We start from the raw sequence: 25,289 nt of genomic DNA on the forward strand, positions 1-25,289 counted from the left end.
CAGCTGACAGACGGTGAAAGCCTCTGCCACAGAGCTGTCGGTGAAAGAGAGTAGCCTGTCGTCGGTAGCCTGTGCGGACCGAGAACACAAGTCGAGCCCTGCTGGACTTCGGACCGCTTCACCCCCTGCTCCCGCCGTCGAGCATCTTGTTTTGAGCAAAACTGAATATCTCCTCTTGCATCCTGACTTTTTTTTGTTGGTGTTTTTTTTTTATTTTTCCTGACTGGGAGCTAGAGAGAGAGAGAGAGAGAGAGAGAGAGAGAGAGAGAGGGGGGGGAGAGACATTTGCTGTCAGCTAACTTCCACAATAGGTCGCTGCGTCGCTGGACTGCTGCTGCATGTGCTTTTATTTATTTATTATTTATTTTTAGCTTAACAGTTTGACTCCAGCCCTTCCAGCCGTGCCCCAATGCTGAGGAATGGATAGCGTGTCTGCTAAAGGTGGGAAGATGGTCGAGAGTGATGAGCAGCCGGAGAGGGACAGTGGCGGCGGCGGCGGTGGCGCAGCGATGGCCGCACTACATCAATGCGAACTCATCCAGAATATGATTGAAATCTCCATCCCCAGTTTACAGGGGCTACGGACCAAATGCGCCGCGTCCAACGACCTCACGCAGCAAGAAATACGCACTTTGGAGGTAACGAGCTATTGTGTGTGTATGTGTGTGTGTGTGTGTGTGTGTGTGTGTGTGTGTGTGTGTGTGTTGCAGATACGTGTCAAAGCCCCCGTCCTGCGATAGCGGAGCAGTGTAGTCAAATTGCGGAGTCATAAAGCCGCGGCTCACCATGTCCGCCTCATACGCGCTGAGTGCTGTCTGCGAGCGAGGCGCCCTATATCGCCGAGTGTCGCTTACAGAGGATCCCGCTGCTGCTGGGTCGAGCCATTGAGGGGTGCAGGTGACACACATGAAAATAAAAAATACAATGACATCCATTGTTTGCATTCATTGCGTCTGCAGAAGATGCTTAAATGGTCGGAACGAGGACGACTGATCCGGTTATTTGTGCGACCCCTCTCCTCTAGGTGGAAACATTCGCCAGGAGCCCACACCTCCTCCCCTCCCCCTCCGCGCAGTTCAAAGCGCCGAGAACGTGCGGCCGAATCCCCGCCTGGCCTAATGGCACACATTCAATAATCTGATACGCACCGCTACAGCTCTAATTTATGTTATCGTGTTCCGTCCCCTCTGCGTATGGATATTTCTCTCTCTCTGTCTTTCTCGCGCGTGCGCGTATGTGTGTGTGTGTGTGTGTGTGTGTGTGTGCGCGCGCGCGAAACAAAAGACGCTCGCGAGACGAACACAAAGCAAAAAATGTACGACGTGTTCCGCGTTGTTCATCCGCGTGCCAGCCGTGGTTAAGGTTTGATGCACGCGCCGCTCCCCCAACCCCTCCCCCTCCCTGCATCTGGATGCAGATCCAGTTCGGTCGTGTTGGCATGACTTGACATCGCTTTGCGCAAGAGCCACGGCTTTTGTAGAGGAGGGGGGGCTCCGCACTGTTGCAGGCGGCGTGATAGAGAAGTCATGCCTGGTCGCGTGCAATGTCTGTCTCTAGCCTTTCAACCATCACCTTGGGTTAAACATTTTTGTGTGTGAATAAAACAAAGCCATAAACACCATACTCATCATTGCTTTTTTATGCACGTTCATCTTTTTTAAAAGTAGCTCGTCCCTAATTTGTGCAGTAACGTTGATGGAGCCCTTTTTTTTTAGCGAAGGGGTCAGTTCTGTCTCTGGCCTGCATGCTTTTTTTTCCACTCATGGGATGTTTACAGTCACATATTGTTGTCGTAAATATTCTCAGCTGCGAGATGACTGAAGGGATCATGTCATGGAAAGTGCAGCTTGGTGTTGTTAGTAACAATGCCATGAAGGGGACAACAGGCCCCACTTCCTGCAGAGGAGGGTGATGGGAAAGAGGGGGTTTGTGTTTGTGTGTGTGTGTGTGTGTGTGTGTGTGTGTAGCTATAAAAGACTGACACCGTACATTTGGATGAGACGTGGAGTTGTGAAAAATAGTGTAATAGCACAAGGCTAATGCCCATACTTGTAGATGGGTAGACCAGTGTGTCTTTGGGTGCAGGCTCCAGACGTACCGACATCCTGGAGACATGATAGATGGTAAATGGGTTTTCTGGCTCATGGTTTATTTAAGCGTTATACCTTGGATAAAAGGAATATTCACTCCTGATTGGCTGGAGGCTATCAATTATCCATGTCTGTTTTATTTCTGTATAACTGAACACCCCGTCAACAATTGCGCCGTCGCCCCGAAAAGCTAATGTACCAGAAAGCTCCGAGCATTTAGTTTCAGCCGCACAGAGACGCAGTGGCCTGGCTGAACTTGTTTTTCCAGTGACCTTCAGAATGGTCAAGAGGCGACACCATTTAGTCGCAGAGTTGCAATGGACCTGCTGCTGCTGCTGCTGCTGCTTTACGGCGCCGGTTTGCTTTCAGCAGGGCCAGGATTCGCCTCAAAAGAGCTAGTGGATTGTCATAATGTCCACGAGTTCATTCGGTAGCCCGGCAGGCACAAGCCGCGAGTTGGCACGCTGTGTGGGAACACATTTTCACAGACTCGAGTAAAGAAACACTGTATTAAATGAAAAATAGAAACATTCTATTAGCTGAAGTGGCGACTAGACTAGATTGTCTGTTTCGGCCCCCTCCTGCTTTCGTACAGCGAGTGTGAAACTCGTAGTCTGCTTGAAAAGTTTGCACAAAGAAAGCCAAGTCGGCTGCCCGTCCCACTCTGTACAGGCTTCAACTCTTCTTCATCCGCCGTGACGCGCCCTTCGTCACTGCGTGGAACAGGACGTGATCTGGCAGAGTGCTTCCTGAGGTTGTCTTTTCACGTGCATCTTGCGCCGGCATTGTTCTCCACGACAATGGGCAGGCCGTGTATGTTTCTTGAAGCCTATGAAGGAACTGCTCTGAGGTCTCTTTCCTGTAGTCGGAGGCCGTTGTGAGGAGGAGGAGGGGGGTATCCCTGAATAGACATAAATGCAAATAGGGGGTCTGGTTACTTCGAGTTAGCTCTCCCGGGTTGTGGTTTAGCGAGGTTTAGTATCCTTGCATTTTGAGGGTTGAAATCGACCACTTCCTGCGGTGGAGCTGATGAGAAGCTCAGACTGCTCGCAGGCTTTTAGCTGCTGCACTGGAAACAGGTATGGAAGATGCTCTCTGGGTCACTGGTATGTTTTTATTTCATCTCGTTTTTTAGCGGTTATAACTGTTCTTATGGTGGTCTCAACTGTTTCTGCTATGACAGAGCATGTACCTGTATTGAAAGCTGTTTTGACTGTTCCGAAGACTAAATCGTGGCATTGAATGTCATCAGCTTGTCTGAGAACATACAACATACAAGTGGTGATATCTATGGTCACAGCTCGCGTCAAAACTTGAACAAACTTCCCTCAACCTTATCATTTGCTGTCGCTTGCATCAATTGTTCATTCATTTGAAAAGTCTTATGGGGATTTTTTTTGTACGACTTTTATCGGTTCCAGTTGTGATGTGTAAATGGCTTGTTATGCTTGTCGTATCATTACTCAGTCTCATGGGCCTAAATTCTAAGTTTTATAAAATGTTGTTCCCTTTCAACAGTTTGAATTAATTTAGACTGCCAACATATTTTACTGTCTCACTGTTTGTCCTCCTATTTTCCTCCTCCCTTCTGCCATAGATACAGGGTGAGCGCATGAATGCTCTTCATTGATTCAGAAACACTTAATCATCAAACCAGTAACTTCTTGGAATCTACTTTCCAGTCATATAAACAAGGGGAGAAGTCACAACTGTTTAAACAAGTCATTTTTGATTTAAAAAGCCAGGAGCGGAGAAGACAGTCGTGAAAATATCATGAAATCTATTCAGCTTCTACGATTTAAGTGACAATACAGGCGCTGTCTGTTGTCGTGTGCATTCTCCCGCCTTTCTTTTCTTTTCTTAAACCCTCGTGACATTTTGAAGCAAAGTTCTAGAAATGTGTCTGCCAACCAGCTTCCTAGCTGCTGTTCTTTAGCAGTCTCTGACCTTTGAAGCACCGTGTGAGGGGGGCACAAGACGGGAGGATTTCTCATGCAGCTCCGTAAGCGTTTATTCATAAGGCAACGCACAGGTTTATTTGTCAAACAAGCCTACATTCAAGCAACACACAAAAGCTTAGACCTGGATTATATTGTTTAAATTAGCACGGAGGTGTTTGAACTGACAAAAAAAGCTGCTGATTGGTGATCCGGCTCTACGTGGCAAGTGTCCTTCATCATCACTAAGCTGCCTGGTCTGAACGTCTCTCTGCAAGCTTTTTTTAAGTGGAGCTTGCAGGGGCACGGGGCGCTGTCTTCATCAGCAGTCTCACTTCCTATGTCTTTACTGGCACACCATTTTGAAACCAGGTCCTGACACAGTTGTGAACTTTCACTTCTTGCTTCAGCCCCCCCATGAGATTTCGTTTGCTGCATGCATCGAATGGCCTTGAAGATTCTGGAGTTATCCGTAGGTTTAGGACGACTTCATTCCTGAATACCAACATGGTTCCAAATCCCAGCCAAACGTGCCCACGTGCGCAAAAGACGCCCCGTGCGTCCACCCCGGCGCCCGTGACAGGTGTCCCAATGGGCCCCTGCCGCCATCTTGAAATTCTTGCAAGCGCGCTGGCTCGCAACTCAGTGTCCAGGTGATCACGTGTGTATATGGTTCAGTGGCGGCCAGAACTCGATCGATGTCATTCCTGCCAATGCTTCAAGCACTGCAGGGGTCAAAGTAGTTGTCGCACCCGAGGTGCAAACGGGCGGCGCTCCCGTATTGCACTGGAGGGCCATCGAGAGAGGCTTGAACTCACTTTATACTCTCATTGAGAGAGCTTTATTATTCCACTTGAAGTGTGTGTGTGCGTGTGCGTGTGGTGTGAGAGGATAATGATGCCGGCTTCTCAAATGGAGTGCTAACTGGTACTTCACTTTCCACATGTTAATCCCACTCGGCCTCCCGTGCTGCCCCTGCGTTACTTTTACTGTAGCTCTTCATGTATTCCTGACTTTTGCTTTGTCATGCCAGCGTGCATTGCCCTCGCAGCTCGTTTGCTTTCAAAGCCAAATCAGTCTCCATGATCCAGACGCTGCACTCAAGGTATCCTGTAAAACAGTAGAATGTGCCGGTTGTTTTACCCCCACCCTTAAACTTAAAACAAGTGTGCAAGATATTTATTCCTTGCTGTCACTCTGAACATAAAAGCAACACATGGTCTTTATCTCATGTAATCACTGCTCTGAGTAATGATCAGCAAACAGCAAAAGCGTCACTCTGTTTTGTCTCCTCACTGTGTTGGATAGAGTTTGCTGTGCGCTCGTGGTGCGAGCTGTTGTGGCTGCATCTATATTTAGACATCTTTCTTCCTACGCATTTTCAGGGTTGGTTGTTAAATAAGAAAATCAAATGACGCGCAAAGAGGGGAGAGCAGGGAGGAAAGGGGAGGGGAGAATCAAAGCCAATCCGATGGGCTGCTTCTTGTGACATGACAACTGTGCTCTCTCTCTCTGTGTGTGTATGCGTGCGCGTGCGTGCGTGTGCGTGTGTGTGTGTGCATTTGTGTGTGTGTGTGTGTGTGTGTGTGTGTGTCGGAGGCCTAGGAGAGGACAATGGAGAATGTCGCTCACACGAGGGTACAGAGGAAACACAACTCCAGCGACTGTGGCAACGGCGATCCTGTCTCTGTTTCCTTTTTCGTGGTGCAGCCAGTAAGAATGGGCTGCATGATGTGGAAATCAGCATGGTTTAAGAGTGTAGGCTGGCCTTAGTCTATTCTTAAACTGACTCAGGATGAGTTGCATTACATCCTGTAATTTTGAGGTCCGCTGCACTTCTTTTGTGGAAAAAGGGGCAATTTGCTCATAGTCGTGAGGAAGTTAGCACGGTGGTTGGTTGTGAATGGTTAAATTATGTGGGCCTACTTGAAATGTGTCCTTTTTAAAGAGAAAAAAAACTTGTATTCATATACACATTTTCTGTTTTCACAAAACATGTTTATTGTGCACTAATATCTGCAGTGTGTGGGTACTTTTGTATATGTTATGAAGTGTACGAAATGGCCCCACTGACCACATGTTGTTCCGTCAGATATGTCACAGTGTTAGCCGACACAAGGCCAACAGTCCGCCCCCTCCGAGCCCAGCGTAGGGGTCAACCTCCACTGGCAGTAACAATGATGGAGGAGGGGCAGCATGCCGTTGTCCGGGGTCTGTACAACCATGTACGTTCACCCCACCTCCATATCTGACCTGCCCTCTGTATAACTCGGTCTGCCTGCCTTCGCTATGCTTTCGTGCTCTTTGACATTTTCATCCTTTACATTTTTTTGTAATTTATGAGGATAGAAATTGTGCATCAGCCATAAAACATCGGCGCACGATCCAGTAAGAAAGCGTGCCTTTTAGACCAACGTTAAAAGTAGCCTTGCATTCGCATCATCTTGCAGCTCCAGTGCTATCCTGTCGCTGCTGTCACATTCCATGTTGACTTTGACTCTGACTGGAGCCGCCACATGGAAAGACAGAGGAGCCTTCAGGCTGCAACCCAAAAAAGTATCCCTGCTCTTGTGTCCCTTTGTTGCTAATTGTGATAGTACTGTGTGCACAGATGTGGTTTTCTCCAACTGCATTTACTGCTTGTACTGAATATGTTGGTCAAAGACATCCAAGAATCCCTGGATTTTGCCCGGGCCTTTTAATGATCGATAGCTAATACGACACCGGGCGTAGAAAGGCCTCACGGAGCCTGTTCAGACAACAAGAAACGTGAGCGTTTCCAGTCTGAGAGAAAAGAACTGACCTTCCTGTGCAAATATCAATTCCTGGGACAGAGCGTTCTGGCTCACTTCTCAGATGCTCTCCTCGGCAGGTGCACAAAAAGTGGCCGCGTCAGCAAGAGCCTCGAGCAAACAATCGGAGCCGTGGGATCGGCTCCTTCCAGCCTGCTGCGTCAGGCAGGGTCTGCCGCTGGGACTCCTCTCCCCTCTCTGGGTGGCGGACACACTGGCTGTCACTCATCTCCTCCCCGCATTAGGCCGTTGCCATGGCATTGTTTAGCTCGGCTGCTGACAGGTGGGCTCTGACGCCATTTCCCCTCCTCCCACCTCCAGGCCACGCGTCAAACGCTGCGTTCTCCACTCTGCACCAAAAATATATTCGAGGGGGTCTGTCATTAACTGTCGAGATGCCTGTGTGTGTGTGTGTGTGTGTGTGTGTGTGTGTGTGTGTGTGTGTGTGTGTGTGTGTGTGTGTGTGTGTGCCCTCGTGTAACTCTATCCATCTTATTTATTCAGGGTGGTAATAGGTAAAGAGAATGCTCGGAGATTAAACGCGTCAGTCGTGTTTTGCCGCTGCTGCAGTTGTCGCGTCGTGGTGACATTTGTATGTTGAGATGTATTGTGGCTGATCTCTGTGTTTCGCATGTGTGGGAAAATCCCACTGAAATGTTGCTGACGACCCAGAAGAGGGGTTGCTAGGTAACCTGACGTCACGGGGCTGCACTGGTGTGTAGTGGGGGCAAAGCAGGAAGACGTAGCTCATTAGCCACATCGAGCACAGGCCTCTTACCGCCGGGCCATGCCAGCAGTCCACATCTCCAGGAACGGTGCATTCGGAGAGGCTCTGTAAATTCAGAATGTTTGCCTGTAACGGATAGGATAGAATATTTGTCACAGATATGTGTGCTTGTGACTATAAGTCTTTTTCAGCCACAGATGTGCATACATGAGAATGTAAGAAGATGCAACTTCATCATCATCCCTAGGGAATATTGCTGTGCAGCTGTTACAATTCAGACTAAGACAACAGTAATGTTCAAATTCTAAATATATACGGTACACAAATGCCAAAATCCGGTTTATGTCGAAGGTGAGAGCAAGCTCTTACTGGTTGGACTCGTAGGTAAAATGTTTGCACCTCAAAGCAGTCAAACTCTGAAGACTTTTTATGTATTTCATTTTTTGCATTACACATCCTTGCTTGTGAGTTTTGAAAACATCTTTTCAGCTTATCAGCTGACATTCAATAATGCATTCCGTTTTATTATTTTATAATGCTCTCGATGATAATAGCTGAGTAATTGCGGCGCTGGAAAGGAGCAGTCAGAGTCGACACGGAGAGCATTTTACTTCCTTCCCATCCTCTTTCATCTCTGTGGCCCTCAGTGGAGAGGCTTTTGTTAGCTGCCACGCAGCAGCAGCCTTTTTACATCCCAAGGCCGCACTTTCTGGCAGCAGCGTGGCTGTATGAGTGACTGGCTGGTTGGCGATGTGGATGTGTCACCGAGAAAGTTGAATGAGCAGAGAAAAGACGTGCGCGCCCGTGTGCTCGCTCCTCATTGTTGCTCATTCGCTCTGAAGAGATGCGCGGCGGGTCGAGAGCTAGCTGGTGTTTCCGAAGGTGCTGCCTGCTGTAATGGACTCTCACAGATAAGGCCGTGAGATAAGGAGACACACTATACGGCTGCACGGAGCTGCACAACGCGGGCCGCTGCAAACCAACACCACGCCGCTACTGTGATACTTACTCACAGGACCACTGCACTCGACATTGGCTTCCAAAGCGTCGGCGTCTCGTCTCGCGGCTTCATGTGTCGTTGAATAGGAGTGCTCTCGAGACTGTGACGGCTTTTGGAAGCACAGCTGGGTTTGGGCTGTTCTGGTAAATGTTAAAAGAGGTGCGTCATGAGACAGTACAGTAAAGGTCTTCACCAGGACTCATAGTCATTAATGTGCTGATTAGCAGATGCAAGGCCTCGAGAGGAGGATGGTTATGATGGTGGTGGTGATAGGGGTAGTAGTGTGCGTCAGTAAGCCACTACCCTAAGCGACAGGCACGCTTATTGTTCTCTCTTCTCCTCTTTATTCACTCCCTTGCTTCATCAGCAACGCCACACGAATGTGTGGAGACCCTTGGGAGGCTGGCGGGTGGGGGAGGAGGGCGGATGCTTTATGGGATTTCTGATGGCATAGACCAGTGGTTCTCAAATGGGGGTACGTGAAGGCACTCCAGGGGGTACGTTAGATTTAAGAAATATATATAAAAAAACTTTTATAATAGTTATTTAATAAATATTTGATCAAATATAAGTACGTTCATGAAGAGAATTGTATATATTCTATATTAAATCGGACACTGATGACACAGCGCTGCGTATTGCATATTTTTTTCAACCAAAAATGATTTTGCACTGGTGGGGTACTTGGCTGAAACAATATTTCACTGAAAAAAGGTTGAGAACCACTGGCATAGACTCATGACAAAGGTACAATCGCGAGCCATGTTTTCTCAGAGCCACTTTCTTCCGCCATTATTTCACTGAGCGGCCTCCTGGTTTCCGAATGCACTTGTTTGCTGTGCCAGCACCACAGATGCTCCCATTAGATGACCAGCTCGCTGTTCCTCTGTATGATAATAGCTGTTTATATCTAATTAACTGTCTTGTGCACCGGGGGCACTGGAAAAGCGGGTTAAACAAACACTGAAGTCGTTGCTGCAGGTGCACTGAGTTCAGATTGGGAAACCAGTGCGAGTACGGAGTGATTAATGCATCAGGTTCACCTTTTATTCTGTTTAGGATGAAGATATATAGTCGTCAGATGACGTGAGGAATTTAATTTGGATTCAACCCCATGTAATGCCTCTTTTGTAGCATCTACAGCAGTCTGTAGTATCTGTGTCACTGCTCCAAACAATGACTTATTATGTGTGGTATTACAGTCAAAACAAAGCACACATACTGCATCATTTCTGTGTCATCTCACACGCAAACCCCGACTGCCAACACAGAGGTGTGACAGCGAAGGCCTGCTCCTTAGCCGTAGCGCCGAGCACGCCGTGAGTCTCCCTTCTAACCTGCCCCTCCCTTCTGCGCTGTGTTCTCTATCTCTCCCTGCAGGTGAAGCTGATGAAATATATCTGTAAACAGCTGCAGTGCAAGCAGAAAGTGCCGGAGACGGAGAGGCCCGAGGCCCTGGACAGCTACCCACACCTACGAGACTGGCTCCGCACCATCAACCTGCGACCGGAGCTCATTGAGGTATCTCTCACTCTCTCTCTCTCTCTCTCTCTCTCTCGCTCTATCTATATCTCTCGCTCTCTCCCTCTCTCTGGCCTGGGTCACATTTATGTGGATTTCAGTTTGTGTACTCAGTCCCCGCTCACATGTGCATGAGGAATACTTGACCAGTGACCACCAAAATGTCTTTCTAAAAGAGGAGCTCTGTCATTTCTATCCCCGTCATATTTAAGCTGCAAGTGACAAGACATCTGAATTTAAACTAAATAGGAAATATATAAAAATATATATATCACTATTATTTTTTTAAATACCATGGCGAGGACGGGACTGCTCCCCATCAATCAGGCAAGATAAACATGTCCTCTTGAGCCTAACAATCTAGTTCCCAACATACTGCCATTAATATCTCTGTGTCATGTTAGTGAGACAGATGAGGGCCATTTATTCAAGTGTGTGAGGAATTTCTCCATAAAGTCAAAGTCTTTGTTGACAATACTATGTGCAGTGACGTTATAGAAGGTGTGTTTAATTCTTAAACCCCGGCTGCAGATTCCAAATGTTCGGCTCGGTCTAATGAAATTAATCTTGTCTTGTAATTGAGGACGATGATGAGAGGTATGATGATCTCTTTCTACAGATGATGAGATAAGCACAGCTGGACAGTAACGTTAAGCAGATGAAAAAAGTAGGAATACAACATCTATTGTCAAAGTGGCCACTCAGATTCAGAGTCAAACTATAATTTCGTGAAGAATGACACCAAAAAAAGCAGCATTGAAGTACGTCATGGCCAAGGTTAAGGTGCTATGTAAGAGTCGACTTTTCAGAATAAGAGCCCAAGTTCAGTTATATGTTCGACATATAACTGAGCAGGATACACACTCTTCATAACAGAAATATATTTCCTAGTGGAAAAAAAACCCTTCATCAATAGATCTGATTATAATTGTGCTGCAAAGGTTGCATTTGATTATACGGAAACTACCCCCGTTTGGCAGCTCTTATTTATCTTGTTCTCACTGATGAGATAACCGCTGGCTCGAGATCCACTTTTTAAGTTATTACTGCATTGCACTAAATATGCTCATGCCCGTGCAACATCCCACAACTCATGCACGCCTGACAAAAATACATCAAATGCATGCGTTTCCCCATTTCGCAAGACTATTGCGATTTATCATTCCACCATATGATTTGTTTGATTTTGTTGTAATTTCCTCTCCGTCCCCTCGGCTCCCCTTCCTGCACGGCTGTGAACTCTTTGAATCCCTCTCATCTACTGTAATGTTTGCATTGTTATTGTCTGTTTGTCTTTGTCTAGTGACCTCACTGTAACCCGCTTATCTTAAATCCCCTTTTGCACTTGTTATTCTTTAATATGTCCCAAGCTTGTGCACACTTTCTGTTTAGTTTCGCTGCCTCGTTCCGCATCTGATTATTGGTTTGACGGTTTAGTCATATCTCTCGTGCTCTGTGCTCATTTGCTTTCCTGTTTATACCCCCTTACCACCTTCAAATCCTTTTTTGGTAGCATAATACAAGTGTTCTTTTGTATGTGTTGTGTACCAAGTGGGATTTCCCAAAAGATGTAGCGGCGTCGTGGCGTGTTGATGACCCATATAGATCAAACGTTACTCGATTTGCCATTTCTACCGAACGTCCATACTATGAGGGCCGGATTATGTAATTGCTGGTCCAAAAACATGACAATGATCATATATATTGTTTAAACTCGGCGTCCGACCTCTCTGCTCGCATGCTGTAACTGACAGTGAGGTATTGCATAATGTGAGTGAGTTGTATACTAAAGACCTCCAAAGCGTGTCCGTATTAACTAAAAACCACTCGCCTTAAAGTGCGAACTCAATAAACATGTGATGTTAATTGCGCAATTGTGCACACGCATGGCAATTCTGAGAAGCAATACTGTATCAAGGAGGCCCCCGGTACAGCAAGCTGTGCTGAACTTGTTGTGTTATTGCGAGGGAGGAGGTGGGAGGGGAGCGGCGGGTTCCACTTCTGAAGATCACACCACTCACCCTGGTGTGTTTGTGCTTTTTGCTTACAGTGTACACACGAGTGTGGGAGGTTGCCCTAGTTTTCTGATCAGTGTTTGCCCTCTCAGAGCAAGGGTTTAACCTGACTGATAAGCGGTTGCGTCCTTGCCATGTCAGAAAAACATCCTCAATTCACTTTCTCATGTCTGTGCTGCCTCGGTAACTAAACATGAAATACACAGTGAATACCTCAGGCGTTTTCTCACCTATTATTATCTATTCTGTTCAACTGATCTGATGGTGATTTATACGATAACCACTGGAAATGAGAAGAGATGGAGACGGTGCTAGCTTCATAATTGTGTATGGCATATTAGCGCGGGATCTTCCTTTTTAATACAGGTGTGATGTTCAAGCCACTATTGAACTAAATGATCCTGAAGCAATGTAAGTTGGAAGCTACACTTCACAAATACAAGTAGAAAAATAGTGTCTTAATCCAAATATGCTATTGGAAACTAAGTGCAGTTACATAATCACACTGTTCAGTGTTTTTTAGGTTGTTATAAATGTAAATGTCCACCATGGATTTGTTGCTTTGTTTGTATCCGTAGCTGAAAGGGGTCACGGTCTGCTATTCAATTCTCTCTCTCTCTCTCTCTCTCTCTCTCTCTCTCTCTCTCTGTCTCTCTCTCTCTGCATCTTGTTTGTCTCTTCATTGTGTGATAAAATAGTTGGTTAACATTATAACGTCTAGTTTGACAAGCTGTCGGTTACAAGTAGGTGTTTGCATGACATATGATAACGGTGGTTGCGTTGTGTATTGTCCCGGCAGCCATGCAATCCGCGTCGTGTCTGAATGTTATTTTCTTAATTTGTAGCCTCGCAGTGACACTCGGTCCGCCTCCCACTCTGATCTTGCCTCGTGAATGTAATCCTCTACTCGCACAATGTCGGGTAGAGCGATGTCCTGCTTGCTGGTGCCACAGTTTCCTTCACCGCTGTACAGTGATCACTGTATCTAAGACTGTGCTTAACTGCACCCATCGCATACACATATGAGTTAGGATGCACGGAGGGAACGCAACAGTAGAGACTTATTGCACGGCCTTGATCCCTTCATTACTTTAGTATTTTTATTTCTACTATCTACTGATACATGGCATAAAACCACGTCTGTATTACTGAATAATCTGCTCGATAAGTGGAAGAAGCTGCATGATAAATGCCCCAAACATGCAGGATTACCACCGATTTCCAGGAACAGAGCAAGTCAGGGGTTGTATGACCTATTTAATTCTGTAACATGCACACACACACAGCTCAATCCTCCCGTGACACGAATGCCGTCAGTGTCCTACAGTCCACACCAGTGGTGTTAGGTTTTGGATGCAGGAGGGGGGCTAACGTGCACCTTGTTCCTCTGCAGACAGTGGAAGCCAAGCTGTCTCTGGATGCCTTACTGCAGATGTCAGGTGCTCAGGTGAGGGATGCCATGCGAAGACTGGGGTCCAGTTCAGAAGAATGTGCCAGGCTCAGTGCTGCCCTCTCCTGTCTGAAGAGTGTCACTGAATCAGGTGTGTGCTCACTCTGCGGGACACGCATCCCATTCTATCTGCTTGTCTGTTTTATTCTTCCTACTGATGGTGTGTTTCTGCGCTGTCCAGGAGGTGAACTGAGGGAAGACGGCATTCCCTGGCTGTCTGAGCCCACAAGGAGGGACAGTGGCTCTCTGCTGACTGCAGACCAGCTCACCAGCTTTGGGACTCCACTCCGCCCTCACAGCCCCTCGCCTCTCGCCCGTCCGTCCGCCATCCACTCCACCCCGTCTACGCCTTGCGCTATCTTCCCTCATCCCCGCTCGGGCTCGGTGTCGGCGGCGCCCACGCCCGAGGCACTGGCGTCGTACGGCCATAGCGAAAGCCCCCTCACGGATCCGTTCCCGATGTCCTTTGCCCGTACGGCTCGGCTCCACGGACACACCTCCACGCCGCCCATAACGCCGCCCTCCAAGAGGCGCCACCAACTAAAGCCCCCCTGCACTCCACCGCCTCCGTCGCGCAAAGTGCTCCACCTCCTTCCCAACATCACCCTGACGCGCAGCAAAAGCCACGAGTCCCAGCTGGGCAACCGCATCGAGGACCCGCCCACCAACAAGTAGGTGCTCATTGAGCTGTGTGTGGTCCAACATGAGAGGAGAATTTATTTTAGTTGGCTTGCATCGTCTTCACAATTCTCTAACTATACTACACAGGTTTTATCACGTCTCCTTTCCCACCTTAATTCCTTTGTTCTTTTCCTAATGACGGGCCTGATAAATCAAATTTCTTTATATTTCTAATATAGTAAAACAATGACGCTTTTTTCACTACTTCTATCTGTCCAGCTTTGTTGTCCTTGTCCCGAGCTTATTCTATTCCTGTGCAAGTACATTGAGAGAGGGATGCAAAATACGGCAGTCAACTTCCTTGTATGTGCACGCATTCGTGGCCAATAAAGCTGATTCTGACATACAATGCCAAACTTTCCTTGACCGCTGGACAAATAGACAACTAACCTGTAACAAAACCTGTAAGTCCACTGACAGTGGAGAAGTGAAAGGAAAAGGCAGCAGTAGTGGATGCCGTAGCCTACTTACTTAAACAAGCATTATCATGGTGGCATTACCGTAATTGGGTTACTGTTGCTGAAGCATGCTTCTTGTCGCCCACTGATGAGCTGGTGCAGTTCTCCTGAAAGCGTCTTTCAAGTGTCTCGTTCTCACCTCAGTCTTTGCGCCGCGTCCGGCCCACAGAAGCAGAGCTTTCCTCAGATACGCTCGCATTCCCTCACTCGGCCTCTCCCACATCCTTTCACATCCTGCCTGTTGCTCCTTTGCTCTGGCTAGATGAGTGGAGCTAATCCCCACACAGATTCCCAGAGATTATGACTCATGTCAAAACAGGAAATATGTCCGAGGACTAATGCTCCGAGGTGGCGAGACACGTACACAATCCCCCCTCCCACTCCTCTCTCTTTCTCCCTCATTTCTTCTCCCTATTGTGATTGGATGCACATACACAAACAAGCCACATGTTTATCCATAATATCCTGTCTGTTTATAGAACGCTTTAGTGAGAAAGAACCCCCCCCCAAAAAAAAACAATTGGCAAAAGCTGAAGTAAATACAGCTGACACAGATCCAATACATTTAACGCACGCACAGACAATCCGGCTAGTTTATCCTGGCTTTGAACGCTGTAGGTATATTACAACGGCAATCTGAAAATGGGTCAACAGGTCTTGATAGTTGACTGAACACAAATCTAGATGAAATTAGACAAATAGTTTTTCCATCTATGATTACTCGCATGCGTGTGTATAAACCGCAGAGCTGGCGCTGCTCCCTGCCTCGGTCTTTGTGCCTTCTGGGTGTTAGAGATGTCACCCTGTCTGTCCCGGGCCAATGCTATTTAGGTACTCCAACGTGCCTCTCTAGCCCTTACATAACCTGCACAATACAGTCTGGGGCGGAAGCGCACCTGCTCCTGCGTCCAGTCTAGTTTTTCGCCAGTAAACCCGGACCTACGGACACTCCAATTTGCTTTGCTTCCCCTCTCTGTCCAGGTGTGCTAAAAAGAACAAGTTGTTACTGAATATGCAAGTTAACGGGAATGGATGTGAGGACTCGCCTTCTCGTTACACCGTCATGTCTGCGCGCACCCCTGGAGTCCCTCCAGTGTCCACCACAGCGTCTTACACCCTGCCCGGCACGCCCACTCTCATGGAGGATTACAGCGGCATTAAGAGTGAGTCATACGAGTGTATACATTTTTTTTGATGTATCATTATTTTGCTGATTTGGTTGAATGTGCTAGTTTGACATGTCAGAAAATAGTCTGTTGATTAGGGCTGTGTATTGGGGAGAATCTGGCGATACGATGCGTAAATGATACAGGATTCAATATACTGTTCAGATTTTGAAAAAAAAAGTTACCTAAACAAATAAATAATACAGCACCATATGATTAACGTCTTATTTTGAATAAAATAATTTCACTTTTTTCTGTTTGGTTTCTATACTCGCTTTATTTGCATGAAACTTGGTCAAAGGGTGTATGTAGCATGGGCCAAGAAAACATTACATTTTTGGTGTTTGGTGTGTGTGTGTGTGTGGGTGGGGGGGGGGGGGGGGGGGGGCTTGAATGTGGATGAACATTCCCTCAATCATTTCTATGTGAGGTAATCATAGCCCAAATTGGGTTTGACCCTGTTCCAATAACAAAATCGAAATGCTAAATGCCCCGTTTTTTAAAATATGATTAACCACTGGGGTAACGTCATTAGATGCCAGTCTTTCTCGACAAAACCTAATCATCTCGCTCACTCTCTCTCTCCCTAGATAACGTAGCAGTGCATCGCGGCTCCCCACAAGCAGTGAGGAGGGACATCGGCCTGTCAGTCACACACAGGTAGATCGGTCTCGTCCTCACCATATGTTCTATTCGAAGCTTATGTCATGGTGAAGCCAACGAGCTAGATTTGTTATTAATAAAAATGCTTCCGTTGTGTAGGTTTTCAACCAAGTCCTGGCTGTCCCAGACATGCCAGGTGTGCCAGAAGAACATGATGTTTGGGGTTAAGTGCAAACACTGTCGGTGAGTTTCTATTTAAAGGGTATGTCACTCAACTTTAAGTGTTTTTGTTATTGACTAAGGCAGTGGAGCAGTGGCGTGTTAGAGCGCAGAATGAGGCAACACGGGAGCTCTGACAGGATTCAATCCTTGGCCGTGTGAGTGCGTGATGGAGCTGGAGGGTGTTTAGGTGCCATATATTGATATTCTGCCGACTCTCTGTGCAGGTTAAAGTGCCACAACAAATGCACAAAGGAAGCCCCATCCTGCAGAATCTCCTTTCTACCAAGTAAGCTTCGCTCTACCCTCAAGTGCAGCTGCTTGGCTCAATGTATTGGGCTTTCCATGTTGTGACATTTCCAATTCCTCCTCCAGTCGCCAAAATTCGGAGGACCGAGTCCGTTCCGTCTGATATAAACAACCCCGTGGACCGGCCGTCAGAATCACCGCAATTTGGCACCCTACCGAAGGCCATTACAAAAAAGGTGAAACATGGTTACATGTTTATTACAGCCCACACATCACATTATGTAGATCTATTAAAGCACGACGGAATCATTGCGTAATTACAAACTATGACGCCTCCTATTTAAACTATTTAAATCATTGAAGCCGTCATGTAGAATGCCACATGAGACCACTTTGGTCTCCATTGAATCCCCATTGGTTCGGTGTCGACTGCTGCAATGTAAAAATTAAATTAGAAGTCATCTGAAATATCATTTCTGACTGGTGTCGTTTGCATCCCCCGCCCCGCCCTGCCAGGATCATCCTCCGGTGCTGAACCAGCTGGACTCCAGCAGCAATCCATCCTCCACCACCTCGTCCACGCCTTCCTCCCCCGCGCCCTTTCAGCAGAGCAACCCCCCGAGCGCCACCCCGCCACCCAACCCGTCGCCCAAAGGCCATCGGGACAGCCGCTTCAATTTCCCTGGTGAGCCTCGCCAAATGCCTGGAAACAGATCTAGAAACGCTGTACTCACTGAAATGTGCATGCTAGGATTGTACGCTTGATCTTTACCTAAGTATACAGATTATTGTCCTAAAACCACGTCGCTCTCCACATGTGACTTAACACCGAATAACAGCTGTGCTTTTTTTGTTTTTTACAAGATCTGTTAATTCAAAGCTTCTCTAACCGAGAGTCTCTCTCCCTGCCATGCTTGTCGGTCTCTCCCTCTCTGTTTGTCTCTTTGCAAAAGCTGCCTGTTACTTTCAGCATAGACAGCAGTTTATCTTCCCCGGTGAGTTGACGGTCCCAGTGTCACCCTGCATTGCTATTCTCCCGTCGTTCCATTCTCCGAACTGTAGATTCCACGTAGCGCTCTTCCTCCTCTGCATGTTTGCTTTTGGGGTTGGAGCAGTCAATCCAGCTAACTACAACTAAGACTGCATGTTGACACTTAACGGCCCTTTAACACCATCTGCTGGCGGTAGTGGGGAATTGCATGAGCGGTCCTGTTCTGCATGTGGTGGGAGGAGGTTTCTCTCATTTCTTCCCTAAACCATCCATCTTATTTTCCTCTGCAGATGTCTCCAGTCCTGCTCATTTGCACCCCGATGTCCTCCAAGACACAGTGTAAGACATTTGTATTAAAAGTTCACGTGCTCATGACTCAATAGTATGATTATTACATTTTTCTTGGATTTTGCCCCCCCCTGATATCACTCCTCTGTGTCTCAGCAGTGAGATAGAGCAGTCGGCAGACACTGAGCTGGTAGAAGATGAAGATGAAGAGGTAATGTTGTAGTGTGCGCGGTTTATAGATGATCGTTTAGCTGTCCGTGTAACGAGGTTTTTCGGAGACATATTTCTGTGATGTACCTTTGCATCACATTGACAGATAGTGTCATCCATCAATGAGTTGATAGACAGAAAGACTCAGGTGACTCACACTGTCTGTTAATCTTAGACCGAACATTTCTTCATTGGAACCTGTTTGGCTGTGACGATGACGAAGCTGTTGTGTTATTCATTTAAACAGGAGAGTCTTGCTGATGTGTAAACATCCACATTTTACGTCTGTGACAGCGACACAAAGCTGGAGACAGAAAAATAATAGTTCAAAGCTGGCTCACAGTTACCGAATGTATCGATTCATCCTCCATAAGATTAAATGTATAACCACTCAATAGGGAGATGCAGATGAGGTATATAGAATAATATTTTTTTTCTAATATTGGTAGAAACGCCGTATTTTCTTAATCTGTAAGAATAGGCGGAAAAAACTGCCAGTAAGAAAGCACAATAGATCAACAACGGCATCACCACACTCTTGCAGGAAGGGGAGGAGGAAATAGAGGACGAAGACGAAGACCCCGAGGCGGAGGACGATAATGAGGACGACGAGGAGGAGGATGAAGGGGAAGAAGAGGACGACGACGAGGACATGAGGATGAACGTGGGCTCGGACGGCGAGTGCGACGAGCTGGATGACCTGCCCGGCTCTCGGGGGAACCACTGGAAGGGTCCCATCTCCCGCAAGGCGAGTCAGACCAGCGTCTACCTGCAGGAGTGGGACATCCCCTTTGAGCAGCTGGACCTCGGGGAACTCATAGGAAAGGTGAGGACCGAGGCGTTAACAGCACACGCGGCGTATTCCCGGCGAGGCTAAACACTGCTGAGGGTTTTGGTCTGTGTTCGCACAGGGCCGCTGGGGCAGAGTGCATAAGGGGCGGTGGCACGGCGAGGTCGCCATCCGGCTCCTGGAGATCGACGGGAACAACCAGGACCATCTGAAGCTCTTCAAAAAGGAGGTGATGAACTACAGACAGACCAGGCACGAGAACGTGGTCCTCTTCATGGGGGCCTGCATGGCTCCGCCCCACCTCGCCATCATCACCAGGTGAGAGGCCGGAATATCAAACGCACCTCTGAAGTGATTTTAACCCGAAGACATCTCTTCATCTTGAATTGATTTTTTTTTTGTTTTCTTCTTCTCTCCGCCCACAGTTTCTGTAAAGGGAGGACCCTGTATTCGGTTGTGAGAGACACCAAAAACACGCTGGATATTAATAAGACGAGACAAATTGCGCAGGAGATTGTAAAGGTATTTTTTTTTTCTTTCACATGTAGTCAAACCTCTCATTGATGCATTTGTAAGTGGTGTCATGAAATATTATCATTATAAGAAACAGTAAATCTGTATTACAAAAAAAGGCATTTTTTTCTGTTTTGGAATTTGTTTTATTTGCTCTTTTGTGTATAATTGAACAACCCATAGCCACTGACCCGTCTTGTCTTCCGATGCAGGGAATGGGCTATCTGCACGCTAAAGGCATCGTTCACAAAGACTTGAAGTCAAAGAACGTTTTTCATGATACCAATAAAGTCATAATCACAGACTTCGGGCTGTTTGGGATCTCTGGAGTTGTTCAGGAGGGGAGGTAAGAAACGCCACTCAGCCAAAGCGCTCTTCACACCACACTGCTATTTCCTGGGGAGGGCCAGTGATTTGTAGTAATTGCTGAGGTCCTGCAGGCATTTCCCTTGTCAGCCAGTATTTTTTTTTGACATCTCCTGATTGTAAAATCCGAATGCTTCCCAGCCTTTATTTTTTATTTTTTTAACTACATTCTGAGCACACGGCTCTCTAAATTCTAACTCCCTTTTGTGTCAGGCTTCATGAATAGATGTTGTACAAAGGAGTTGGAGATGGACTACATTTAGTTAATGCATTTTCCACTTTATTTAATGCATCTTCCCACTCAGATTTTCCACTCCATTTGATTTGTTACTGACAAATGTGTACCACTTTTTTTTCCGTTTTTATCCAGGCGTGAGAACAAACTAAAACTTCCACATGGCTGGATTTGTTATCTCGCACCAGAGATTGTGCGCCGGATGAGCCCAGGTAACAACGAGGACCGCCTCCCTTTTTCCACCGCAGCAGACGTGTACGCCTTCGGGTGAGTCACACTCATCTCCGTTAACTTTAGCGGGGCCGACTGCTCCGTCACACCTGTTTCTGATTGAAAAGAGCTTTCTCTACTGAGAGACTCTCCCATTTGACAGAATAATTATACGTATGATTCGTTCCCCCTCTTCAAGCACCATTTGGTATGAGCTTCAAGCTCGGGACTGGCCAATCACCAACCAGCATGTGGAAGCAACCATCTGGCAGGTGGGGAGCGGCGAGGGCATAAAGAAGGTCTTGGCGGAGATCAGTCTGGGCAAGGAGGTTTCTGTGAGTTGAAAAAGAAGCACCAACGTGTCACACAAGCAGATTACACTCGTGTGTGTATGTGTGTGTACGGATGTTTTCTGAATGGCTGAGAGGGATGCAGAGATCGCGAAGATGCTGTGAAACATTTTAGATTGATCCTCGTTTGATTGGTGGCTAAGGGCGTCGACTCAAAATGGTTTTGTCGTCTCAGGAGATCCTCTCTGCCTGCTGGGCGTACGACCTGAGGGAGAGGCCGACCTTCACCCAGCTGGCCGACATGCTGGAGAAGCTGCCCAAACTCAACCGCAGGCTCTCCCACCCTGGACACTTCTGGAAGTCTGCAGAGTAGGTATCCAGAAGTGAAGGAGGTTGTGGACACACAAAACCAGAATGAAAGGTTCTGATTGTGTATCGTAGTTCTGGTTCCTCGCGGTACAGTTGCTTGACCGTAGCCTTCGAGGGTTGGGGTCGAGGTTACATCATCGTATTAATAAAGAGAATTTTTTTGACATATTTTGACAATACCATAAGTTCTATATGGTTTAAGTGTTTCATCATTTCTGTTCAGCGCCTCACACGTGACGCCCCTCAGCTCTCTAATCCAATGTGAACTTTTGTGGTTTGTATATGTAAATGTGAATTGTGAAAGTTTAATTTATTCATGGTCACAAAGTTCTCCCTGACAACTGTCTCCCGGTGCGTTTTTGACAGCAAAATGTATCGCGGGCCGTGACTTTTTGGAATGTCACGAGAACCATCACAGGCTGCCTGATTGGATCATTTGTTGTCATGGCAATTTCCAGTTTCCTAAACGAGGCTGGCAGGGCAGGCAAAGACTCATGAGACAGATCCACAAGGATGTAAAATGTGTGTTTGTGTTCATTTCTGTCCTGGTTCTCACTGTAGTCGAGCTACAAATATCAGCCTTTTTGTGATTTACTGTGTGTGTGTGTGTGTGTGTGTGTGTGTGTGTCGTGATGTTGTACGTCTCTGCACCAGAATGGATTTCGTTCTCCGTTATTACCCAGACCAGCTCGTTCCGCTTCCCGCCGCCTCATGCAATCTATGCATTTATTGACACGACTTCATTACAGCTTTCCACACTTGTTTTCTGCTTCTTATTTATGATTTGCTTCTGACGTGTTTGCCTCAAGACTACAAGCTACCAGTAGTCAAGGGCTTCACTTCATCTCTCCCACACAGTTGAATGCCGGTGTTGTTTGGCCGGACGATGGGAGAGATGCGAGCTTGTTTTCTTTAGAGGGTATTAAAAGGACTTAAAGAGGCCTGCATGGTCCTAAAACGATGAATTGAATCTTCTCAACAGTTTGTTGATTGAACTAACGCAGCCTGACCAGTTTTTGGGGTGTGGTCATCCTCGAACTAATCCATATGTGTGTGTCTTGCTGCTTTTTAAATGACGCTTTCTTCACTGTAAAGCTGTTCCACTTTCACTAACCGTCTAACGTTTGTGTTCTCCCTTTTTCTCTTTTCTTCTCTTTTCTTTTTTCTCTCTCTTCTAATCTAGGTTGTAGCAGTCACTCTGAAACCTAAGCAATGCAAAACAAAAGCCCGGGACTGCCTTGCATGCTCTTGTATCCTTAACTCTTACAGGATTGATCAAAGCATTGCCTCTGCCTGAAACAGACACTGCTTCCACTAATCCACAGTCTGATCTTCCGTGTCTAACCGTTGCGTTTTGTTGTCGGGAAGAGAGGATCGGTGGAGCGAGGTGTGACGGCTGGGGATGGGATGGGATCGGGGGGGGGGGGGGGGGGAGGGGGGGATGCACAGCTGTCGTCCTTCACGCTTTCCCTCCTTTTTGTCTGACGTCTCTTTGCCTTTCCTTTTTGGTTTTCTGTTCTGTAACGTCGTTTTGGGACTCCCGAGGCTTTGTGAATAACTGGCTCGTGGCGTCTGTGCTGAGACTGGCTGGCGTGCTGTGGCCCGCGCACCCTGCTGATGGCGTGGCCCGTCCTCGGCTCGCTCACCTTCTCTGTGCTGCTGTGATGTGGCTGTTGCTCGCCGGGGGCGCCCTGACCATTGGGGCTCTTTTTCTCCTCGAAACACACGTGCACAAAAAAAGAAATATATAAAAAAAAAATTTAAAACGTAACACTGCTGGACATAAAATGGACCCCCACCACCCCAAACGGGCTGCTTCATTTATCTGTGTTTTTCCCCCTAAAGGGAAGGGTTCACACACGTTTGCAGGCTGAGTGATGTGTACCCATGTCTAGACACCTTATGCACTTTGTCAACAGGAGGAAAAAAAATAATCATGAACTCTTTTTGTTGTTGTTTAGTTTGGTTTTGAATAGTCATATTTGCAGTGTTTTCTTTCTTTTTTGTTGTCTTCAGGAGGGTCTCAGAGGCTTGGACAGTGTGATATGCTCACTTGTTTGTGGTCTTTTTGGAGTATAACCTGGTAGATCCACTGTTTATTGGATGCATTTTTTTTAAAAACGGGGCACTGATGGAGACTTCTGTTTGCTAAACGACAGCTGAAAAGACACAGGCGAAATATTCCCCTCATAATTCACAATCCACTTGGGAATAGAATAAAGCTGGCTAAATGTCCAGCCTTTGATGTGTAAAGTGCACCTTATAAGAATATGAGTTATTTAGAGAGAAACTTCTGTCAAGAAGTTGAGTGATTTTCATTCGCTGTGCAAAAATAAGTATAAATCAGGAACCTGGTGCAAAAAGTGTCCTATATCTTCCTAAAACATTACCTCTTGTGCGCGCTTGTGTTTACTGTTTGTGATTGCTGGCTTCAGTTGGCGTGCTTGTATTTATGTGTTGTGTGTGTGTGTGTGTGTGTGTGGGCGCACGTGCGACTGAGGTGAGTGTCCTGTGCTGGAATACGTCGTTTGTTTTTTTTTCCGTGAAAGACTGCGGTAAATGTTGTGTTGCGAATCCAATGGTATGTAATGTACATACATTATTTTATGTATAGCAATTGAACATGGTTCTTCTAATATTTGTACAAACTTTTTCTATGTAAAATACATCCTGACATTTTTTTAATAGGTACTGCTATGGCTATTACAGATGTGTATATATATTTATATTTTTTTCAGGTATAAAATACTGTATAAAAGCTGTACAATTTTTTTTTTTTTTTAGAATGGGCCAATACTTTTTTTTATGTTATTGTAAAAATTCATATTTTTGTATTGCATGTGACTACCATTCTGTACACGCTGTTTCTGTTTTCATCCATGAAAGACAATAAAATGAAGCTTGTCATGTAACAACAGAGCGGTTATTGTCTTCCTGACAGAGTGAGCCTACAGGATAACTGATCAAATAAGCTACGTTTTCTAGTCTCATATCCAAACGAAGGATTTATAACTGCTAGATATTATATTCCAGTTCCAGTTGTAGGTTATAACAATGCTCACAGTGGAGCGGCTGGGTGTCCTCGTGGCTACAGTGCATGCAATGTACCTGCAACAACCAGGGTTCGACTGTCATCTGTCAAATATAGGTGAAAAAAATGCCAAGTATGATTTACAAACTAATCAATTTAGAAAGATGGGAAAACAGGCTGGTGGTTGTTCAGAATCCCAGTTTGCCTCTAGGTGGCATGACGACCCAACATATAGTAACAGTCAGCTTCAGTCTCTGTATTCTGAACTGGCCTGTTTTTTATTACAACTGGGCTTTGGTCAAATGTTTGTATGGCGTTATATGCAATATACTGGTGTGAAAGAGGATTTTTTTTTTACATAGAACAGCTGACTCAGCTTAGGTGAAAATTAGTGACTATCTCCTAAATCTGGAAACCAACCCGTGGGTTTGTCAGCTAAAATGTCTGAAGCTGCTCCAGAATGAATGCAATGATGTTTTATTGATGCACATTCATCCATAGTTCCAATCTATAGCAAAACAGTATGGACTGTTAGCGTAGGAAAAGCTTTTATATGCGCTTCATAAATAAAATGTAGGCCTTTTTTTTCTACATTTGTGCTTTTGCAGCATTTATGTGATGACTATCAAAAATGTATAATATAAGACCTTGAGAGCTGTCAGCAAAATGATGCATATAGTGCATTCAGTCCTTGAAACCTGTTATCGGTAAGGATGCATCTGAAGTGTGGCTGTGACGAGTAAGAAAGATGGATTGATTTCTTCATACTGGTATCAATCCAACAGAAAATAAAGGACCTTGTATCCTGGCCTTGATGCACTGCAACCAAAAGCTCTTTGACTCCAACTGGTACTGGGTCACATGACCAGCATTCGGTTTCCTTCACTGGGAGGCCGGACAAAGAATGTCCTTTCCTCCCTGCATAGCATCAAAGCAAACAACAATTAGCCATTTGTTTTTGTGCTGTTACTGAATTCCTGGGCCTGATGGTTTGCCAGCGTGGAATATTTATATGCAGAATCAATGTTCTTTTCCTATAGCAAATAAATCATTGGGAAGATAATTTATGACATCTAAACCAGGTTGAG

The 25,289-nt window shown here is 46.3% G+C and overlaps 1 protein-coding gene across 2 annotated transcripts; it reads left to right on the forward strand.

Moving 5' to 3' along the window:
- Window positions 1-419: 419 nt before the first annotated feature.
- Window positions 420-21,174, forward strand: ksr1a (kinase suppressor of ras 1a; the record flags this gene model as incomplete). Of its 2 annotated transcripts, none has more annotated exons than XM_079214090.1 (20): window positions 420-638; window positions 9,927-10,067; window positions 13,476-13,623; window positions 13,714-14,203; window positions 15,653-15,834; window positions 16,428-16,497; window positions 16,600-16,683; window positions 16,887-16,948; window positions 17,035-17,144; window positions 17,425-17,593; window positions 17,862-17,903; window positions 18,190-18,238; window positions 18,329-18,398; window positions 18,942-19,223; window positions 19,309-19,505; window positions 19,613-19,709; window positions 19,913-20,046; window positions 20,437-20,568; window positions 20,711-20,846; window positions 21,037-21,174. In XM_079214090.1, 20 exons carry the CDS (start codon window positions 420-422, stop codon window positions 21,172-21,174), a joined length of 2,952 nt encoding a protein of 983 aa, XP_079070216.1. The 2 variants fall into 2 exon arrangements, with proteins under 2 accessions (XP_079070216.1, XP_079070217.1); XM_079214091.1 differs by having other exon boundaries at window positions 18,344-18,398.
- Between the last annotated feature and the right edge of the window lie 4,115 nt (window positions 21,175-25,289).

The sequence above is a fragment of the Taurulus bubalis genome (genome assembly GCF_910589615.1).
Source record: "Taurulus bubalis genome assembly, chromosome: 2".
Classification (NCBI taxonomy): Eukaryota; Metazoa; Chordata; class Actinopteri; order Perciformes; family Cottidae; genus Taurulus; species Taurulus bubalis.